Source organism: Cotesia glomerata, linkage group LG2 (genome assembly GCF_020080835.1).
Source record: "Cotesia glomerata isolate CgM1 linkage group LG2, MPM_Cglom_v2.3, whole genome shotgun sequence".
Classification (NCBI taxonomy): Eukaryota; Metazoa; Arthropoda; class Insecta; order Hymenoptera; family Braconidae; genus Cotesia; species Cotesia glomerata.
Window position 1 is genome coordinate 9,166,864 of NC_058159.1, and position 21,145 is coordinate 9,188,008.

At 28.7% G+C, this 21,145-nt stretch overlaps 4 protein-coding genes across 5 annotated transcripts in view; 2 read left to right on the forward strand and 2 right to left on the reverse strand.

The window, feature by feature from the left end:
* Window positions 1-21,145, reverse strand: part of LOC123259806 (semaphorin-2A) — a 735,036-nt gene that overhangs the window by 698,252 nt on the left and 15,639 nt on the right. The window lies entirely within an intron of this gene.
* On the reverse strand, window positions 2,019-5,039 carry LOC123259805. Its single transcript, XM_044720520.1, has 2 exons — window positions 4,875-5,039; window positions 2,019-4,600 (listed from the first exon to the last, which is right to left on the reverse strand). The coding sequence occupies exons 1-2, from the start codon at window positions 5,010-5,012 to the stop codon at window positions 2,108-2,110; spliced, it is 2,631 nt and encodes an 876-aa protein (XP_044576455.1). The 5' UTR covers window positions 5,013-5,039; the 3' UTR covers window positions 2,019-2,107.
* On the forward strand, window positions 7,631-9,113 carry LOC123275481 (probable serine/threonine-protein kinase DDB_G0286465). The gene is made up of 4 exons (XM_044743621.1): window positions 7,631-7,783; window positions 7,911-8,060; window positions 8,293-8,358; window positions 8,493-9,113. The coding sequence occupies exons 1-4, from the start codon at window positions 7,631-7,633 to the stop codon at window positions 9,111-9,113; spliced, it is 990 nt and encodes a 329-aa protein (XP_044599556.1).
* LOC123259807 lies at window positions 9,247-9,842 on the forward strand. The gene is made up of 2 exons (XM_044720527.1): window positions 9,247-9,402; window positions 9,578-9,842. Exons 1-2 carry the CDS (start codon window positions 9,270-9,272, stop codon window positions 9,745-9,747), a joined length of 303 nt encoding a protein of 100 aa, XP_044576462.1. The 5' UTR covers window positions 9,247-9,269; the 3' UTR covers window positions 9,748-9,842.

A 21,145-nucleotide genomic window follows, 5' to 3' on the forward strand; every position in this document is an offset into this window, starting at 1 on the left:
ACTGCACTTATGCTGCACAGTTACTGAAAATATACGATACAATTACCGCATTAATGCCCAAATTTTACCCAAAAAATTCCAAATAATTACTGTGATATTACAGTAATTTTTTAGTGATAAAACCATATTTTTTCGCTAACAATACCGTAATTATTTTATAATTTTGCCGAATGTTTTCTGATATAATGGAGAATTATTAAATTTTTATTTTCCATCGTTACTTTTCAGAAACAAATATTGTTTTTCAATAAATACTATGTAAAATATTATTTATTAATTTGGTATTTAGCGGTAATAAATACAAAGAAATACATATGTTAAGTAAATATATTATAATTTTAGTTTCAATCTTGAATTTCTCACTTAAATAATTGCAAAATTTTCTAAAATCGAAAAGTTATGTTATTTCACCCTTATTTCTAAAAATCAAGTTTTAAACAAATCTCGACGTTTCGAAGCCCAAGGAAGCTTCCTTGACCACTCTCGCGATGATTTCCGTATGTCAGTATGTATGAGTGTGTATATGTATTATGTATGTTAACCTCTCATAACTTTTGACCAGCTTGATCGATTTGAACACAGTTGGCGGCATTCGAATAATGGTTTCGGCTCTGTAGATTTTAAGAAATCTCATTAATAAAACTTTCCGAAGTTGTTTGTCTTGAAGAACTTTTGAACGGCCATATTAATTGATTCCAGAAATTTATCAGATCTTAAAACCTCGAAATACCGCGTCAATCACTACCAAACAATTTTTATCGTATCGGTCGCTCTGGATGTCAGATACAACGGGTAAAATATCAGAGCAAACTCCATGAAAAAAATATATATCGAAATATATAAAAATATATTTTAAATATATTAAAAATCTATAAAAAATATATAAATACATAAAAAATATATATAATAAATATATTTTTAATAACAAACTTTTGGCCGATTTTCATATATATTTTATATATTTTAAATATATTTTAGATATATTCAAGATATATTTTGAAATACATAAAAAATACATAGCTAAAAATATAAAAAAAATATATTTAAAATATATTTGAAATATATAAAATATATATTAAAATCGGCCAAAAATTATTTATTAAAAATATATTTTTTATATATTTCAAAATATATATTTTTTATATTTTTTTTTCATGGAGGAATAATCCATTAAAAGATGGATGAATCTACCGAATTTATGTGTTCGAAGAGCTTTAACGATAATTAACAGCTATTAAAAATAGTAGACCTGGAGAAATACAAAAATTGTGAAATTTCGGAACAGGAAGCAGAATTTCAATAACTAAAAACACTTCACTTAAAAAAAAAATTATATTCAACTCAAATGAAAATAAAGTAATTTGCTAATTACAGATAATCTTTTATATAATCAATAATATAGTTATTTAAATGATAATACAAGTATTCTGAATATATATTGATGGAATTGACATGTAAATTATTAATTAATCAATTAATAATTTTCATGTAATTGACATATGAAAACCATACATCATTAAGTATGAAACAGTAAGTTAATTATTTCGAGTATACAAAATTAAAAATTTTTGTGGTATTTTTTTTTTGTTATAATTGCATAGATATTTATTCTTGTCAAGTTATACTGCTCCAATTATTAAAATGATAAAAAAAAATCTTAATTATACGTATAATAATGGAATATTACGATATTAGACTAATACTTAAGACTAATTAAGATATAGCATCATGAAAATTTCAACTCAAATACTAATATTTACACTTTTGGCTCATTTACTGTAACATTTTTCATTATTCTAATATTTTTTATTTTCGGAACCTACTCGGCTGCCCAATTTCAAAACACAGTAACTGCAAAATTTATATACCTGATTTTTTCTAGTAAAAATTTCTAGTATTGCTACATTTTTTATAACTTTTAGACGTCAATTTCAAGTATTTTTTCTTAAAAATATTTATATTCAAATATTTTCTACTCACAAATCAAATTTTTCATCAATTTGGTGGGCAAACTTTTTTTTTAATAAGAAAAATTGAAAAAAATTTTTAAATGTTAGTTACTGTGTTTTGAAATTGGGCAGCCGTACTGATTAAAGCTTGCTTTTAATCAGTCTGTCTCCCAACAATTTGAAAGTTTTACAACGTATGTTTTATCTGAAGATTTCATCAGACACGCTGGTTTAATTCTACAGTTTTCATGAACGAAAACTAAATTTTCAGAAATTTTTACTCTCTTTATGTGTTGTGTTTGAAATGCTCCTCCTTCTTCATCATAAATTAACATCAGCAAACCTCTGACACTTAAATTACCGTGATTAAACATGATAATTGATTGTATAATTCCATATCTTCCCTTACCATCATATATTACTGAATCACAATATTTGACGTCGGCTTCATCATTTTGGCAGCTATACTTTACTTTATTAATAGTCATTTTTTTATAGTATGTAATAGTTTCGGGTGAAAAACCAGCTGAAATTAATGCTAGACTTTCTTTAAAAGTCGGCAAGCGTATTATGGACTTTCCTTGGCCATAAATTTTTGGTTGCGAATGTATATCATCATTCATAACAGGAATTTTAAGTACTTTCTTGATGTAATTTCTAGTTTCGACTGATACGTTATCAGCAGAAGACGATGCTGTTATGAACTTTTCCATTATAAAACGTGTCATAATTTGCTCGGCTCGACAATGAGGACTAGTTAATTTATCTAATAGCTTCTTGTTCCAGGCCTCATAGACGACAGCTGAGTGTCCCCAAGACGGTCCCCAGTTGCGTACACATCGAACTATATGGGTAAGTGAATGTAAATTGGAGTTCATAGAGATGATGTCAAAATATTCTTGAAAAAGTTGGACGTATTTTTTCAATAACCGTTCAGCACATTCCAATTCACTTTCAGTGATAGAATCGCTGTTAAGATAATGCATTGCTTCTGACAAAAGAGCAATGTGATTCACATACTTTTCATCCAAAACATCTTCAAGACATACTGGAGCATAGTCTAGCCAGTTTCGCCATTCAGAGGCTTTCCACTGCTTGTAAGTGGAAATGGACCTAGGTTTCCTCGAGCGACGAGACGGTGGTTTAATGGATAATAAGCATTTATCTATTATTTTACGTGAATTAGGGCTTCCTATATAATACGGTGCTTTTGTTCTAGTAAGTAGTAATGTCATATGATGTTTTACAACGCCAAGATACACAGCGTGCATTGAGTCAATTACTACTCCTGTACTTATGTCAAATTTTGGTAATGTTGCAAATGATGAAACGCCTTTTATCCCTCTAACAGGCCGCCCAATTTCACTAGCTTTACACATATCTCTTTCTATATCTAATTGTGTGCGCAATCGCCTAAAGTTTTGTTGTACAGGAAATACAATTTTCTTCCGTAGTACACATTTTCCTTTAATATAACAATATAAACAGCTATAATAACCATTATGCTGTTTAAAGCGCGTTATTGCCGATCGAGCTGGAGAGTCGAAGCAACCCATTGTGACAATGATTTTTGAATTCATTTCAACTCCTTCGGGTGATTTCCAAGTAACTCCTTTTTGATATAGTTGACGCAGCTCATCAACTAATGGTCGCATAAAATTATTCATCAGTGGGTGTTTCTTATCTACATAGATTGCTACCAAGAGCATATGCTTTTTTCTTAAGTGAGGTGGAAGTTCATTAATTTGTGCAAAAATTGGCCAAGCACTAGTATTTGATGAATTGGCTACCTGGCAGCCATCAGTATTAATTGTTAAGGACAAGTTGTACCAATCTTTTAAAATTCCGTTTGAACTTAGGTTTTTGTACTCGGTTCCATCGTAGATATCTTCTACAGCTTCAGAATTACATTTCTGCCTTTGAAACTTATATTTCAATGCGTCAATAATATTAGGTGAAGTCAATAATTGTTGAAGTTGAGCTGTAATACTATAATATAAGAAATAACCTTCTTGTGCTTTTGATTTAGTAGGTCCACAAGCACCACAACAGCACAGTTGTTGTAATTTATTCGAATCACTGGATTTTTCCCCAAGAAAGTCTTCACACTGTCGACAGTAAAAATATTTTGTTATTTGAGCATCATTACGACCTAAAGCTCTCCAAAGAGCCTGCTTTGTTGTTGGTAATTCCACTGTTCCATATAACATATTCATGCAGCGAAATATATCCAAAATAGCATCATAACTCAAGTGATGTCTTAGTGATAAAGCGACGACTGACAATAAATGATCTTTTATCGTAGTATTTATGTTTGGAGTTATGAATATATTGGAGTTAAAATTAATTGAAACATTAAATGGGAGAGAATTATTAGTGACAACACAATTATCAAGCCTTGCATCAACATTTTCATTGTCATCACTCCTATTTTGGAAAATTAGGTTTTGATGATTATCATAATTAGCATTATTAACATTATCATCTGTTTTTCTACTGTTGCCAACTCTGGAGTAAATACTTTCTCTGTTATGGATTGTATTATCAACAACGGATTGGTCAATTATATTATGGTGACTTGTAGATGGCTTATCATTATTATTTTCGGTATCATTGTCCAATTTTTTTTCAATGCGCGGTAATTTAGCCGGCTAGAAGAAAAGAAAAGTCATATAATAAAAGCATAAGATTAAAGTTAGCAGTCACTTGATAATTTTTAAATTTTATTTAACAATTAAATATTTTCCGTAAAATTATTTTTAAAAAATTGCATTTATAATTTTTTAAAATTTCTACATGTCAATTTTTTTTCTACTTTTTTTTGCCATCATTTATTTGTGAAAAAAAATTTAAAAATTATTAAATATCTGATAAATTAATTCTCATAATAAAAGTGACAATCTGAAAAGTTCAAATTTAACTTACCAATGGCTCCAGATAATCATTTGGAATTGAAATATTGGGTTGACGTAGAAGCAAATTAAAGTGACTTTTTATTTTTTTCAAGTTTCGACGAGAAATAGCTTTACGAGAAAAACTTTTATTTCTGCGCTGTTTATCCATTTTTTGATATTATCTTCTCATGCATTGTCTAATTATATGCCAACTGAAAAATAAAACATAGGAGTTGATCCATTATACACTTAAAAAAAAAAATGCTAAATACAACCAACAGGCATGGACAACAATATATAATTATTAAGACATGCTCATGAACAATTTTATATTTATTTTAAAAATATTCATTCATGGCACTAAGGAAGTAAACACTTGCTGCTGTTATTGTACGAACTGTAATTTTTTTTTCACTATCGACGCTACATTTCTCCAATTTAATAACAAATTGGTAAAAAATACAAATTGGAATACAACTAATTATTCAAAAAAATAATTATTATTAACTATCCGGTTCAATTCTTGCATCAAGTGTTTAGAAATTTTAAGCCCAGGACATCTAAAACATTCATAAATATTAAATACGTAAATATACTAACCTATAAAATATCTGCATTGAAAAGTATAAAACTAGAGTACGTGTCTCTTTCGACGTATTTAGTCACAATAAATTTTTTCACACAATAAATTAATAACTTTTATGATATTGGAACGAATTCTTTTTGCTTCCAATAAATAATTATAAATTTATTATTATTTTTCTCTTGATATGAATATAAATAACTGTTTAAATTTAAATAGGTATCTCAACAACAAAGTTACGAACTATATGAATACATGTACAGCTTGTGCTTAAGGTGCACTTACACTTAAGCCCGAACTATGAATACAGCTCTAACATATGGATGTTCAATAGTAACACAAATGTATAAATTTTAATAAGTAACGATCCAATCGAGAAAATTATATTACAAAAAACGCTACATAGTTTCACACATTTACTTTAAAATTGTATTGGTAGAGTGCTGGTACATATTTCACTTGAAAAATAAGTATGTATTTTATTTTATATATGATAATCATGAAAAATAGTATTAATATTTTCACATGAAAAATAAGTTAGCCAACATGTACAAATTTTTAGAATATTTTTTATGTTAAAAAAATTAAAAAAAAAAAATTAAAAAAAATTTCATTAGTAAAAAAATTTAAAAACTGTAAGTGCATTTTTCAAAAACTATTTTTTTGTTCTAATTTAATTATTAAAAAAAAAATAAATTGTTTTACAAATGTAATCTCGAAATTTGAAATTTAAAATGAACACATAGAGACACCTATAAACAGCCTGAAAACAGTAATGATACCACAACAACAACCCCTCCACCATCGAGTACAACGGCCGAATGGGAAATTTCCTAGTTCCAATCAGTGTGCCCAGATCGTGCGATTTTTTTACCCCCTCTTTAATTTACTTGTATGCTAGGTAAGGCGCGCTCGGCTCTATTCGCTATGAGTGTGACTGCAGCGCCAGTCAAAATATGAACTACGGGAGGCTGTCAGAGTATGTTTTTATACGTATGTCAATAGCAAGAAACATAAAAATAAATAAATTTTATAAATAATTGTAAAAAAAAAGTTATAAAAAATATGTGACAATTTTATACACCGATAGAAGGATTTGTTTGTTAATGAATATTTTTTAACTGTTAGCAAATATTTATTTAAAATCAAAAGCAAAAATAGCATTTTCTTTTGACACTTTTTATAATCCTATAGCTGGAATACATGATAATAATTCAATTCACTAAATAAATTAACCTTTTTAATATTTATAAATACAAAAGATAATTATGAGCTATGATAGAATTCGGTATATTTACAATAAACGTTATTATAATGTAATATAATTAATACAAATAATTTATAAAATGATTTTTGTTTACTTAAGAAATCTTCATATCATATGATATTACAAGCAAAAACAAATTCACTCAACAAAATATTTATTAACTGTTAATAAATATTTCGTTAACTATTAATAAATAGTTATTAACTATTAATAAATGTACTTTCCTACCAAATAAATATTTATTGAATGTTAAAAAATATTTATTAAAGTTTAATAAATTAAATAATTGTCTTCAAATAAATTAAATTATTAATAGTTAATAAATCCTTTTATCAGTGTAATAATTGCAGTTTTGTTTTTTAGTTAAACGAATCAACAACAAGTACGTATAATGATAAAAAATAAAAAAGATTGCAGTAAATATTTCTGCTGGTATTTTTTAAGACACAACAACTCTGGTGTCTGGTCTGATTTTAATTTATTAAAATTAAAACAAAATAAATACTTCCACGTGTACTTACTTACAATTTTAGGAATAATAGCCCCCCGTAACTCCGAAAGTAACCACTGCGAACGCTTCAGTCGATTTCATTTCCCCTACCATGGCTTCACTCAGAGCGAATAGAAGCGGTAAAAAAAGAGCACGATCTGGCTACACTGGTGCCAATAGCTATAATTAAAATAATATATTGTTTTACGGTTGATCAAGCACAAAGAGGTTCGCAATTGTTATAGGTATATGGTAAAGTGTTGTCTGAATAACTCAGTAAATCAGTCTATTTTCACGGCTAACTAAAATTTAATGAAAAACGTGGTAATTTATATGAATAATTATTTATAATATATGTGTAAACGTACATAGTACTTATGCGTACCGGTGATCATTCATTTCACACATAAGTATATATACATATATATTTATATCTGATAATTCATCATGTTGGGCAAATATTCTTTGATTTTGTCGAGTCAAGGAAAGCAATTTATTGTGGACACTAAGTCAATATTTAAATATGATGGAAAAAAAAGAGTTTCAGTTTCAGAAGAGGACAAAGAAAATGAAAATTTGTGTATCCATTGTCCTACTTTGGTTGATAATTCAATAAAGCTTATTGATTCACATGGCAAGTAATTAATCTATCAGTATAGTCGTAATAATTTTGATGGTGTTTCAACTTTAATCGTAATGACTTACATTTCATATTTTATTTTTTTAGATACTAGAAAATGGCTTCAAGACAAATATGAAGCCAAAAAGTAGAAAAAGAATAGTAAAGTTAAAGAGACTTTACTTTTACTCCTCAAATAAAAAGAAAACCGCAAATACTCGTATAAATGCTGATAAAAAAAATGTTGCTGCACAAAGAGTAAGACTGAAATTAATTTCTGGTGTTAGTTTTATATTTTTTAATTACATAACAAAGAATAATTTCTTTTTTTTTTCTCAATAAAACTTCCTTTATTTTGTACTGTTTAAAGAAGGAATAGCTTTGAGTAATGTAATTTCTTTAGAAAAAAATTAAAATGATCAATAATTTAGTAATGCATGATAAAATCAAATACTTCTATTGTCATTAATTTCATTTATAAATTTTGCAGAAATTAACCAACATCCAAAAGAAAAACGTTGAACAAAAGGGTGATGAACATTACAAGAATTTCTTGGTAAAGTATAAATATACATATATATGTGTATTAATATTCTTCGGCATATTTTTAAATTCAGTAATTCTCTTTCTAACTTTGCTAAATTTGATGTGATTAATAATTTTGAAATTTATTGCCCATTATGTATAAAGCAGCCACCAAACGATAATGATGACGGGTCATTTGTCATAAATGATGGAGAGTTCGATACTGAACAAACGAGATCGTCCCAACATGAGTCTGACAATGAATTTGAGATTGAAATATTTGACAGTGGAATGTCTCAAAAAACACTTGAAAGAACGCCTGAAACTACACCTGAAAGAACGCCTGAAAGAACGCCTGAAAGAACGCCTGAGAGAACACCTGAAAGAACGCCTGAAAGAACACTTGAAAGAACGCCAGAAAGAACACCTGAAAAAAGTCCTGGAGGAACACCTGCAAAAACTCCTGAGGGAACACCTAAAAGAACATTATCAGATTCAGTTACTCATTCACCAAGAACTTCAAACTTATCACCTCGAACCATCAAAAAAATGAAGGCAAACATTATTTTTCAAAAACTTACTGAACTCTCTGAAAATGTAGAAAACATGTCTGCCCGCCTGAGTAAGGTAGAGTCAAATATAGCTGAAAATAACAACTGCAATAACAGCAACAATAATAATAATAATAATAACAATAATAATAATAGCAATACTAATCAACGTAATGTTTGTAATGATAATGAAGATTTTAATTTGATACCAGATGCAAATCGACAGGTAGTATAAATGATATATAATTAATGTTATAATTTTAATGTTGAATCTAAATCGCGTATAGCAGAGTATAGAATCAATTTTTTTATTTTTCTACAACAGGTAGAAATAATTCCTGGAGTCAAAATGGACTACACTGCATGTGTCAATGCGTGCAATGCAACTCGAATGTCAACACGAGCCAGAAGAATAATTTTAAATTTATGGCCGGTAGAGCGTCGTCGTAAACTTATTCTTCGCGCTAATGTAAAAAGACCTGATTGGGAGATAGTAAAAGACAAGGATGTTTTGCAAATAATCGGTAATTTCATGTCATATTATCCTTATGAAGATTTTCAAACTTTAACTTAAATTTATTTAATAATTGAGAATTATTTTTCATTTCATTCATGTGGTGCATCCGTCTAATCATGTTTAAAATGATGAGTAATACACGAAAGATTCATTTTAATTGTAGATGTTTTTTTACTTTCTAGATATATGTATGGAAATGCAGAAAATTAAAAAACTAGATAATCACAACGAGAATAATGCGAGAATTAATATGCCACGATGGATAAGCAACACAGTAAAAAACATTCGATCATTAGACAACCAAGCAAATAAAGAATCTACACCAGTAATTGAAACAGAAAAAAGTCCATAAATAAAAAGAATATTATGTACAACTGTAACTAACTTATTCAGGTGTTTTTTTAAAGATTAGAAAAAAAAAAAAAAACAAAAAAAAACGTTATTTTCTAGCATTTAATGCCAAATTAGAAATATTCTATTAGATAATAAAACCAAAAAGTAGTTCCTTAATTCTATATCGTGTATATATATATACGTACTATGTTACTAATAGTTATTTATTTCTAATAGTAAATAAAAAATAAATAAGTTATAAACTTTTTTATATGCAATATAAAAATTGCATTTTATGTATTCTTTAATAAAAATTGAAGCTGTAGAAAACCTTTTAAAGTTAATATTAAAAATCCAGGTTTTTTTTCACTAGGTTATTAGTTTCAGTTGATTTCGGATCGTACAATCAATTGGACAATATATGGACATTGTCACAATAATAAAATGCTAGGGATTTTTTTGGACCGAACAGCCGAAAAATTTTATCATGTAATAAATTATAATTTATTTATTTATTTATGATTTATTTATTATTAAGTTATGACTTGGATATTTTCATAGTAATAAAATCCTAGGGATTTTTTCAATGGCTATACTGCAGTAAAAATGCGGTAAATGTGCCGTAAATATTTTGCATCTGTACAGTATTGCTGCCGTTTTAATACAATTATTTTACCACCTTAATACCGTAAGTATTCCGCATCATCACCGTAAATATTTTCGATTTTTTCCGTAAATATATCGCATTTTAAGTGTAAATATTCCGCATTTTCAGCGTAAATATTCCGCATTTTTTGCGTATATTATCCGCATTTCTGCCGTATATGTTTCGTAATGTTTCGATGAAAAAACTGGCCAAAACAACCGGAAAAATGCTGAAAATATACCGCAATAATACTGTAAAACTGCGGCATTTTTTCGGCATTTAGAAAACCGCTAGGGATTACATTACTGTTGGATAATTTCGAATAAAAATGCTTCCTCTCAGGTAATTTTGTATCATTGAGTTTATCTATCGATGTTATATATTCATACGGAAATACTCCCTTTCTAATGACTAATCTAAATTTTTCAAGATCATTATAATGAAGTTTTGTTATCTTTTTATCATCTTTTTTTAAGTTCGATGCTAATTTGTCTAGACTAGAGGCCATAAATTTAAATGAGTCTATAAATCTTAGATTAACACATGTTTTTTCAACATACTTAGTAAAAGCAATATAACGATCTTTGTTGATTGGTAATAATTCAAGTGTACCTTTGAAATTTTTAGCTAAAGATTTTATTATAAAATGAGAGTCATAACCAGACATATTATGGAAAACTACTAGTATTGTATGTGATTTTTTATAATTTAAATTACACGATAAATGAGCAGGTCCTCTGTAATATCCCGTAAAATGATTATGATCGTAACATTTGTCTTGAGAATTTATAATTTTTTTTTCGCAAATATAACAAATATTTGCCTGTTTATGTTCTTCTAATTGTTGTTTAGTCAAAGATTTCATAGGTATTGGATTTTTTAAATATGAATCTACTTCAATTGCAAAATTTTTAAGTTTACCCACAAACCAGTCAATGCAATTTTCTGAACGATTAATTTCAAATTTCGATAATTTATTATCATAATTACAAAAGCGGTAAAATGCAATGCTATGAGGAATATGAATATCTGTATCATCATCGGTAGGTGTCAGTGTACATTCTAGATCTGCATAAATAACAAATGGTACAGTATCCTGTCTTTGAAAATTTTTAAATTTTAAAATTTTATTTTCCTCTGTTGGAAATACCATGTGAACTTTATTAATTTTGAAACAATCTTTTTTATGACGTTCAAAAGATTCTCTTATTTTAAAATGATTTAAGCATCGCTCACAAAAGAAATGTTTCTTTTCTGATTTTGTTACACTACTTCTTATTAAAGCTGATAAATTTTTAATTAATGCAAAATGATAAATAGGTTTATAATCGTCATAATCATCGCTTTTTATATTTAAATTTATATTACTTTGTATCATTAGAAGATGAATAGTTTTTATATCAGAATTTATGTCAGAATTTATAGACTTTTTTAAATAGACTGTAATTATTACACATTCATCAGATTTCTTATCAGATTTCTCATTAGAAAAATCTGATCCTAAACCGTATACATTAATAGATAAATTGTTCATTTTTTCAAATTTCGCAATATCTTTAATTTGAATTGGAAAATTAATTCCATCGTATTTAAGTACCTCACTAAAATGTGGATAAGAAGTAGTCCTTTTGCTGTGACCCGTCCTTGGAGGGTGAATAGCAGCTACAACACACCACAGGAAGCAGTATTCATCAAAATTTTCAATGTTCAAAACTGCATGTCGGTTGATTATCTTCTGGGGCATCCTCACATAAGTTGAGATTCCAGCATGAAGAGGTTGATATTTTGACATTGTTATTACTAAATTTGAGATTTCTGATAAACGCCATCCGGATTTTTCTTGACAGAATTCTTCAATTTTTCTTATCAAGGCATTGGATACGTGATTTCTATACCAGTCAGCAATATCTGTAGATGCTAATATTTCACGATTTTGTGTTACGAATGATTTCATTTCTTCTCGGTTGGTGGTAGGAATCTCAAATTTACCAAAAAATTCAACATTAACTTTTAAACTGTTCACTTTATTTAACATTTCTTGAACTTTTGCACAAACAAGATTCTCAGAAAAAGTAAAAAATTCCCCGATATTTTCATGAGTACGGTTAATAACTGAGCCAGTCTTAATGCTGTTTGAAAAGGCATTTCCAAGATCTTACCATTTAATAGAATTATTTTGTTGATTTAAATCACCACCTGCAATTTGGCCACTCAATAGTAAAAACTGTTCACTATACCAATGCAGAAGGGTAATCTGTGTTTTAACACTACGTTTCACATACACACTGGTCTGCGGATCTGATAAGATAGTATCAAAATAGTTAATAGTATCTTGGCAAACATTAAAACACCGTTCACATTGTTCAACACTCACTTGGTTAGATTTTAAATCGTTATAAGATTCAGACACTGTATTCACCAGGCTGTGAATAGCTTCTATTATTTGTTGAGACATATTCGCAAAAAATAATTTGCAAAAAATTTGCAAAATAACAACTTAATACTAGTATAAATCACTAACAATTGTTAATAATTTGCAAAAAAATTTGCATAAAAATGCGCAAAATAAATTTAATGCTTGTATAAATCACTAATTTTTGTTAAATCAAACTTGTAAATCATATGATATACGCTAGATGTGAGATTCAATTTCTTTTTGACTGAGATATGCAAAGTGTGAGATTCAAACTCCTTGTATAAGTCAAGGAAGTAATCTCAGAATATTTATATAAAAAAAATTATGCGTTCATGATATACATGTATATTCATTCATACATGTATATGTGAGTCAAATAATAGTAAGACCACCTATGATTAATAAGAAACGTTACAGTACACGTGATGACAGATTTACAATGTCTAAAATTTTTCTTATACTCTAAGTATCGAGTGTCAATGATTCATTATTTATGACCGTTGGTACCGCGTAAACATTTTAAAATAAACAGATGCTGAAATATAAGAATCTATACGATTGATAAAATAATTTATTTAATCAAACCGAGATTTGCAGTTCTAAGAATGCTAATAAAATTTTTTGTTGTGAGAAAAAGTCACTTAACAATAACACTGTAGATAAAAAAAAATAACCGTTGGTTAGCTATTTTTTAAAAAATTATTAAAAGACCACGATTATTGTAAATTCAATTTTAAGTAATTAAATTTTAAGTAATTAAAAAAAATTAATGTTATGTTTTTTTGTAATAATAATAATAGGATAAAATAAAAAATTTATTATTTTTTTAATTTATTATCACAAAAGTAGTGCTTTCGACAGTCGGAGTGATTTTCTAAAAAAAAAATTTTTCATGATAAAAAAACAAAAGTTTGTTCAGAAATTTCATATCTTAGTTAAATAATTTATTTTAAAAAAAAAAAATATTTTTTCAAGTTTATATATGTATAGAACTATAATACATAAGGCCTACTGTTTTACGTCTGACCGATCGTAAAAATTTTTCATCTCACTCGAGTTTCTCTGTAATATAGACACATGTGTTGAGAAACTTAAATTTAATAGATCAAATTTTCTTTCTATTAAAGACGTTTCAACTGAGCAGTTGTGAGTTTTTTTTGTGTGTTAATGTTAAAAAAATATTTAGTCGACTTAAACGTTCGAACAGAGCAGTTGAGTTTTTTTGTGTGCCGTTTTTTTGTGTTCAGTTTTAATATATCAAAAAAAAAAAATGTACTCTCCAATTGTCGCGATCAGTGAAATCCTAAAGGAAAATTTAATTCTTGAAGTACGAGTGCGACACGATTTACAAAAACACTTGAAAAAAGGAGGCATCTGGCAAGATGATTCATTGTGTTTGGTGAATCTGTATGATTTGTACAGTAACAAAAACATTACTAATGCTAACATGGAGTTAGCTAGTGACACAATTATAATGGATAGAGTGCACGTCATATGGAGTCGGCTTCCATATAGAATAAAACAATACATCAATTTTATTCTGTATCAATGTTCTCCATTTAAACCAAAGTTATTTGATGGAATGGATTTGTCAACTTACCGGAAATGTATGCAGCAACAGTGCGAGTGGCAGCGGTCTGCATATGAAGATCTACTCGGATATGGTGAATATACCATAGATTGTGAGGACAGTTTTCATATCAGAGATATGATCGAATATAATGAAGCACTTGTAAGTATTTTTTACATTTAATAAATAATATTAATAAATATAAAAATTAATAAACTAATTATTTTTTTGTTTACAGTAATCTTACTCATCATTATTACCATCATAGCATTTTATCATTGTTATGTCCACCCGCAAATTTTTTTTCTCTCTTCTCATTTTTCTTAATTTAAATCACCCGCGCAGATGGAAGACTTCTCCATGCGCGAAAGCCACAATAAAATGTAAGCTACGTGACTGCTGGTTGACTAGCGGGGACTTCTGCAATCTCAGCACCGCGAGCTTTTAAAAAGGCGATCAACAGCCAAATCCAGGTCTTAGTTGGTTAATTCGACTTCCGCGTTTAACTGACGGGCCCGTGCCTTGTAGAGTCCTTTGCTTTAATTTGCTCCGCACTTAAAGGAAGTTTGGACGCGGTTTCAACCGGCAGGCCACGTATTAGTTTTAAGTGTAAACCAGGTCTTTGTTAGTTAATTCGACTTCCGCGTTTAACTTGACAGGCCCGTGCCTTGTAAAAGTCCCTTATCTTAATTTGCGCTGCACTTAAGACGAGTTCAGACACGGTTCAACCGGCAGGCCACGTATTAGTTATTAATATCTACGAGTCGGGATTCTCAAAGTTCTAATTTGCCCTGCACTTAGGCGAGAACTCGGTCAGTAGATAAAATTTAGAGAGTCAAAATCTCAAAGTCTTAATTTGCCCTGCACTTTAGGCGAGATTTTTGATCAAATAAGAAAACCTAGAGAACCAGTTCTCAAAGTTCTAATTTGCCCTGCACTTAGGCGAGAGTTCGGTCAATAAGTAACTTAAGATCTTTTAAAGCTAAATTTGCGCACTTTACCCTACGGGGGACTGGAGGACGTTAGCTCAAATTCAAATAAAATTCATTATAATAATTTCGATTAAATAAAATTTGTGAAAGTGTAAAAGTTTTGGTGTTAATTAAAATAAATCTTCAAAAGAAGTGAAATCTGTTTTAAATAAATTCATTTCATAAAAATAAGAAGCCTTTAGAATAAGCAGCCCAAATCCATCCACATCCATTCGCTGCAAATACCAACAGAGGGTCCAATCAAGGAAAAGGCACTACGATCAACCCCGGAATCACGGATCCGATCCTAAGAAATAATCCAGCAAGTAGTAAGTACATCTACTCCTAATTAAAATCCGTGTACAGTCTCAAACGAAGGCGTGGTAAACTCGTACTTCGAAAACGTCCCACAAAAATAATTAAAACAACGGAATTAAAACCTCCGTTGCGTATTCTTTAAACTGTTAGTCCAAACCTCCACCGTTTACGCTACCGCTCAAAAAACGCCCTTGGACATAACATCATCATGGTATTTGAAACACTCGTAAGTATTTTTTAAATTTAATCAATAATATTAATAATAATAAATATAAAAATAAATAAACTAATTATTTTTTTTGTTTACAGTAATCCTACTCATCATTATTACCAACATGGCATTTTTACCATCATGGGTATTTTATCATGACCATGATTGTCATCATGGGAGCTTTTTTTAAATAATTTTGTTTTTGTAAATAATTAAATAATTTAATGATTTTTTCGTAAGTTTTAAAAAATAATTTTTTATAAGTTTATTTGTAAGTTTTAAAAATAATTTTTTTATAAGTTTAAAATTTATTTGTAAGTTTTTAAAAAGTATTGTTATACTTTTTGTAATTAATTAATTAAATAATTTAATGATTTTTTTGGAAGTTTAGAAAATAATTTTTTAAAAGTTTTAAAATTTATTTGTAAGTTTTTAAGAATAATTTTTATGTTTTAAAATTTTTTTGTAAGTTTAAAAAAAATTTTATAAAATATTTTTTTTCTCCGTGTACATGTGTACATGTGTGCAGCAGGGTAAGAGTGAGCAGTCCCATACGTATGGGTCTGCGCACTTACTCACTGCGCACACTTACCCCTCATGATTCTATATTTTCTAAGTTTAAAAAAATTTTTTTGTGAAATAGTAAATTTTTTTAAATAAATTTTTTTATTATTATTATCCTCAAATTATTATTAGTAGAAATTATTATTAAATTATTAATAAAGTAATGAATGAACTGCATATAAGAAAAATCCAATTTATTTTTTTTTAAATTAAAATTTTATTAATAAAATTAAACATTTTTATAAATCAGTTTTATTAATCCAGCTATTATGGGTGGTGTCATATCCCAACCATTTAACATAATATTTACTTCCTTTCTTTTTTACAATTTTTTCAACTAGGTATACATCAGGATATTTTGTTTTGCTGAGTTCTTCCCTTGTGGAAAAATTTGCTGAAAAATCTCTTAGAAAGTCTTCAAAACTCTGCAGAAGACATTTTGAAAGTCTTGCCGTCCTTAAGTAAGTCCTGAGAAGAGTGAATAAGTCTTACAAACTCTTGAAAACTCTGAAAAAATCAAATGTTCCCTGAAATTTCGGACTTTCAGTAAGAGTTCTAAAGAGTTTAAAAGACTTATTTATAATTTTTCAGAAAAAAAAATTTACTCTACAAGAGTTTTAAAGGATTAAGAAGACTTATTTAGTAATGATGCTCTAAATGGTAAAAAATATTTAAATACTTATTATATTGTTATAAATTTATGTTTTTTATTTATTATCAGCCTGAATATATCAATTAATATGTATGTATAAATATAATTACATGTATGCATATATATTTGTACAGCTAGAGTACATCTTTTGAATGATTTAAAGAGTAATACAAAAACGAAAATTGAATCTTTTTCCACAAATCATCAATTTATGCAATTAAGTAAGTTTTATTCATTAAGTGAAAGGTTCACATCAAAGTATATTTATTCATTAACTTATTTTTCATTTATAAAGACTTAGATCAAAGAATAATTATTTAGATTAGAATTAACTAATTTTTTATATTTTAGATTATTTTTTTATTATTTAATAATAATTCAAACGACTTATTGAACAATAACACTGTAATTCTCTAAATATATATATTATATTGCAACAGAGTATGACAGTAAAGAACATTTAATACTCATTGTATTTAGATTAAGAACTAACTTTATGTTTTATATTTTAGATTATTTTTTTTATTATTTAATAATAATTCAAACGACTTATTGAATAATAACACTCTAATTCTCTAAATGCTATAAATACATATATTATATTGCAACAGAGTATCACTTCAAACAACATTTAAAATGGAAGTTCTAAACTATTGGATTACAATTTTTTTTTTGCGACTTGAATAGCATTGTCCAGATATTTATTGACAGTCGCTTCTTCTTTACTTCTTTATTGAATGTTTCTTGAGAGTAATTCTGTTGTTCTAAATACATAACTTGAGGCGGTAGTGTGTTTGCAGCCAAAGTTCTTTTTTCGAGGTGTTAACTGATTAACGACCTGTCGTGTTTTTCTGTGTGCGTACTATTTGCGAGAGAGTTTCCACACCCCCATATAGCATGAGGAACATTATTCCGGATGAATTTAGCGGGTGTCTTTGGCATCCAAATGCTGCACGCGAATCGCTACTTGGAATTGTAATATCGTCTCAACATACTGGAACACATCTGTGATCTAAATAGTAATACGGATCATAACGCTGTTGCCGTTGATGCTGTTGTTGTTGTTGAAGGTAGTTGCTGTTGTTGTTGCGATAGATTTACGTTGTTGTTGCTGTTGTTGTTGACGCAGTTGCTGCTCTACTTCCTGACCGAGTTTTTTTTTCCGCGCAGTAGCTGCATCTAATCTCGATTTTGAACTTCACGTCTTAAGTTGAAAATTTCTTCATCTTTCTTTTTAGGTCTTCCCTTTAAACGTCGAACTAATTGATTTGAATTTGAATTCTAAACATATAAATACGTTAATGAAATATCTTTCATTTTACATTGCAGAAAAAAATCAAATGTGAAAGCTTAGTAGGTATTAGTTTCCTAGAACTTACAGTTATACAATGGAATCTACGACAACAAATAATAACAAGCAAATTTATCCCTATTTGTGCCGTCGTTGATTCGGTAGCACGATGTAAACTCTTAAATATGAAACAGTACAATGGTACTCATGGTTGCACATTCTGTGAGCATCCAACTGAACGTGTAGGCAACTCCAGAAAATTTCCTATGACAATGGTTGTTCCGAAAGAGCGAACAGACGAGTCGATCAAAAAACAAATGGTTCAAGCCGCTCAAAATAAATATGGTAATGATATTATGGGCGTATGGGGACCATCGGCGTTAATGAATTTGAATTATTTTAATATCGTCGATGGAATGTCACCCGATTATATGCATGCTATATTATTAGGAGTAATAAAGCAACATAGCCAAATTCTGTTTACTGCATTCGGTGAAGATTACTATGTTGGAAACCCGAATCAACTAGAAGCATTGAATATAAAATTGTTAAGCTTTAAACATCCAACTTGTATCACTCGATCTCCCAGATCATTATATGAAAGAGAAATGTGGAAGGCTACAGAGTGGCGATCATGGCTTCTTTTTTATTCACTGATATGTTTCAAGGGGATTCTTCCTAAAAAATATTTAGACCACCTAGCTTTACTGGTGGAGGCTCTTCATATCTTATTATCAGACAAAATGAATAATGATGAAATGGACAGGGCGGACTCTTTAATATTAAGATATGTAGTAACGTATGAAGAATATTTTGGCAAAGAAGCAATGACCTATAATATTCACTTATTATTACACATAGTGAAAAGTGTTCGAAAGTTAGGACCATTGCTATGTCACAATACATTCGTTTTTGAGAGTGAAAATCATTTCTTACTGAAACTACAAAAGAGTCCTACTAATATTGCCATTCAGATTGCCCGGCGTTATTTGTTTGAAAAAGCATTATCACCACTACAGAAAAAAATTCATGTAAGTGAACCATTTTTGAAATTTTGTGGAAAGAATTTGACAGGACGATTAAAAAACTTTTTTGAAGTCGACGGCTGTATTCTCATTGGAAAGGGTAAAGAATATTATTTGAATGATAATGAGCGAAACCTTTTTGAACAGAATAGATAACTGTAAGTGTTTTAATAGATTCATCTACAATAGCAAAAGATATACTTCACAAAATTATCGTTCATGTGAAAAAATAGACGACTCTGTGGTATTATTAAAAAATGGCCGGATTGGTATCATTAAAAATATTTGTTATTTTGATTTGCATGAAACAGAGAAAAAAATGTATATTTTTTACGAAGAAGTGATCAGATTAGGAAAGTATTTTCATTCATCTAAACATGTGACAGTCAACAGCATTGAAGAGTGTATAATCACTAAAAATTTACAAATTTGTGAAGCAAATATGATCCTACAACCTTGTATATTGACATCTGTAGAGAATAAGCAGTATGTGATTTTCATACCACAAGGGTGTTATGGAGATTAAAGAAAACAACGTAGAAACATAAAGAACTAGGTCAAAAGAATCTACAATTTTTCTGTTAGATAAATATATTGTTAGGATGAATGTACAAGAAAATAAAGAATATAAGTTAAGGGGGAACACCACTGTGACGATCGAAAAAAAGGTTGATTTTCGCGAATTTTTTGACAGGGAAAATAAAGGAATTTTGAGGATCGGATTTTTTTTATTTCATTATAGGGTAACATTAAAGATTATTACCGTAAATTTTATTAAAAATATTTAATTATTACAAAGTTATTAACATTCTCGTAGAGCACTAGAAAAAAATTCCCCCTCCATGGTCAGTTCGAAAACTCAAAAACGGATCATCTGAAAATAAAAACCCAAATTGCTTTTCAATTAGTAACGATGTAATTATCATCGCACGTAGGGAATTTTCAAAATTTGAATTTTAAAAAAAATGGAGGCTGATTGAAAATTTTCTCACTATTCTTGCTTTTTTTTTTTGTTTTAACCCGGCTAAAATGCTTTAAAATGAAAATTTTTTCAAATTCCGTACTTCGCCAACGATAACTACATCACTTACTGATTAAAAAGCAATTAGGAGGTTTTTATTTTCAGATGATCTGTTTTTGAGTTACTGAACCGACCGTGGAGGAGAAGCCTTCTCAGTGCTTTCGACGAGGACGTTAATAACTTGGTAATGAGTAAATGACTTTTAATGAAATGTAGTAATAATCTTTAATGTACCAGCACTTAACAAAAAAAACCCGATTCTCAGAGATTCTTTTATTTTCCTATTAAATTCAATCAGCTCTTTATCGATCGTCACAGTGTTAGAAACAATATCCATGTAAAAAAAAAATAGTCTTAAAATTGTCGTTCGTTGAAAATCTTAAACGTAACATAAACTAAGACTATTTTTAAGACTCTTTAAGATGCCAAAAAATTGCGAGAGCAGATTTGGAAAATTTGGTTCTCGAATTTGTTGTGAATAATTAATTTTTAGACATTTTTTAGACGATTTTGAGAACTTTCTAACCGCATTATTTTTGAGTAAGGTGTTTTAAATTGAATTTTAAATCTGTTAAAAATTATTATCTGACAATTTTAAGATTTTTTAAGACGTTCCGTTTTAATGTTCCCGGGGCTCTGTCGCTGGTGGCCCATCTTAAAATAGTCTAAATTTTTTTAAGATTTTTTAAGACTAATTTAAGATAATTTAAAGACGCTCCATAATAATTTTCC

Bases quoted from the DNA above. Each gene is read 5' to 3' on its own strand.
- LOC123275481 (XM_044743621.1), top strand. From the start codon at position 7,631: ATGTTGGGCAAATATTCTTTGATTTTGTCGAGTCAAGGAAAGCAATTT. The intron at 7,784-7,910 runs GTTGATAATTCA...TTATTTTTTTAG, and splicing joins GTATCCATTGTCCTACTTTG to ATACTAGAAAATGGCTTCAA. The intron at 8,359-8,492 runs GTAAAGTATAAA...TTATGTATAAAG, and splicing joins AACATTACAAGAATTTCTTG to CAGCCACCAAACGATAATGA.
- LOC123259807 (XM_044720527.1), top strand. From the start codon at position 9,270: ATGTCAACACGAGCCAGAAGAATAATTTTAAATTTATGGCCGGTAGAG. The intron at 9,403-9,577 runs GTAATTTCATGT...TTTACTTTCTAG, and splicing joins GGATGTTTTGCAAATAATCG to ATATATGTATGGAAATGCAG.
- LOC123259805 (XM_044720520.1), bottom strand. From the start codon at position 5,012: ATGGATAAACAGCGCAGAAATAAAAGTTTTTCTCGTAAAGCTATTTCT. The intron at 4,601-4,874 runs GTAAGTTAAATT...CTTTTCTTCTAG, and splicing joins ATGATTATCTGGAGCCATTG to CCGGCTAAATTACCGCGCAT.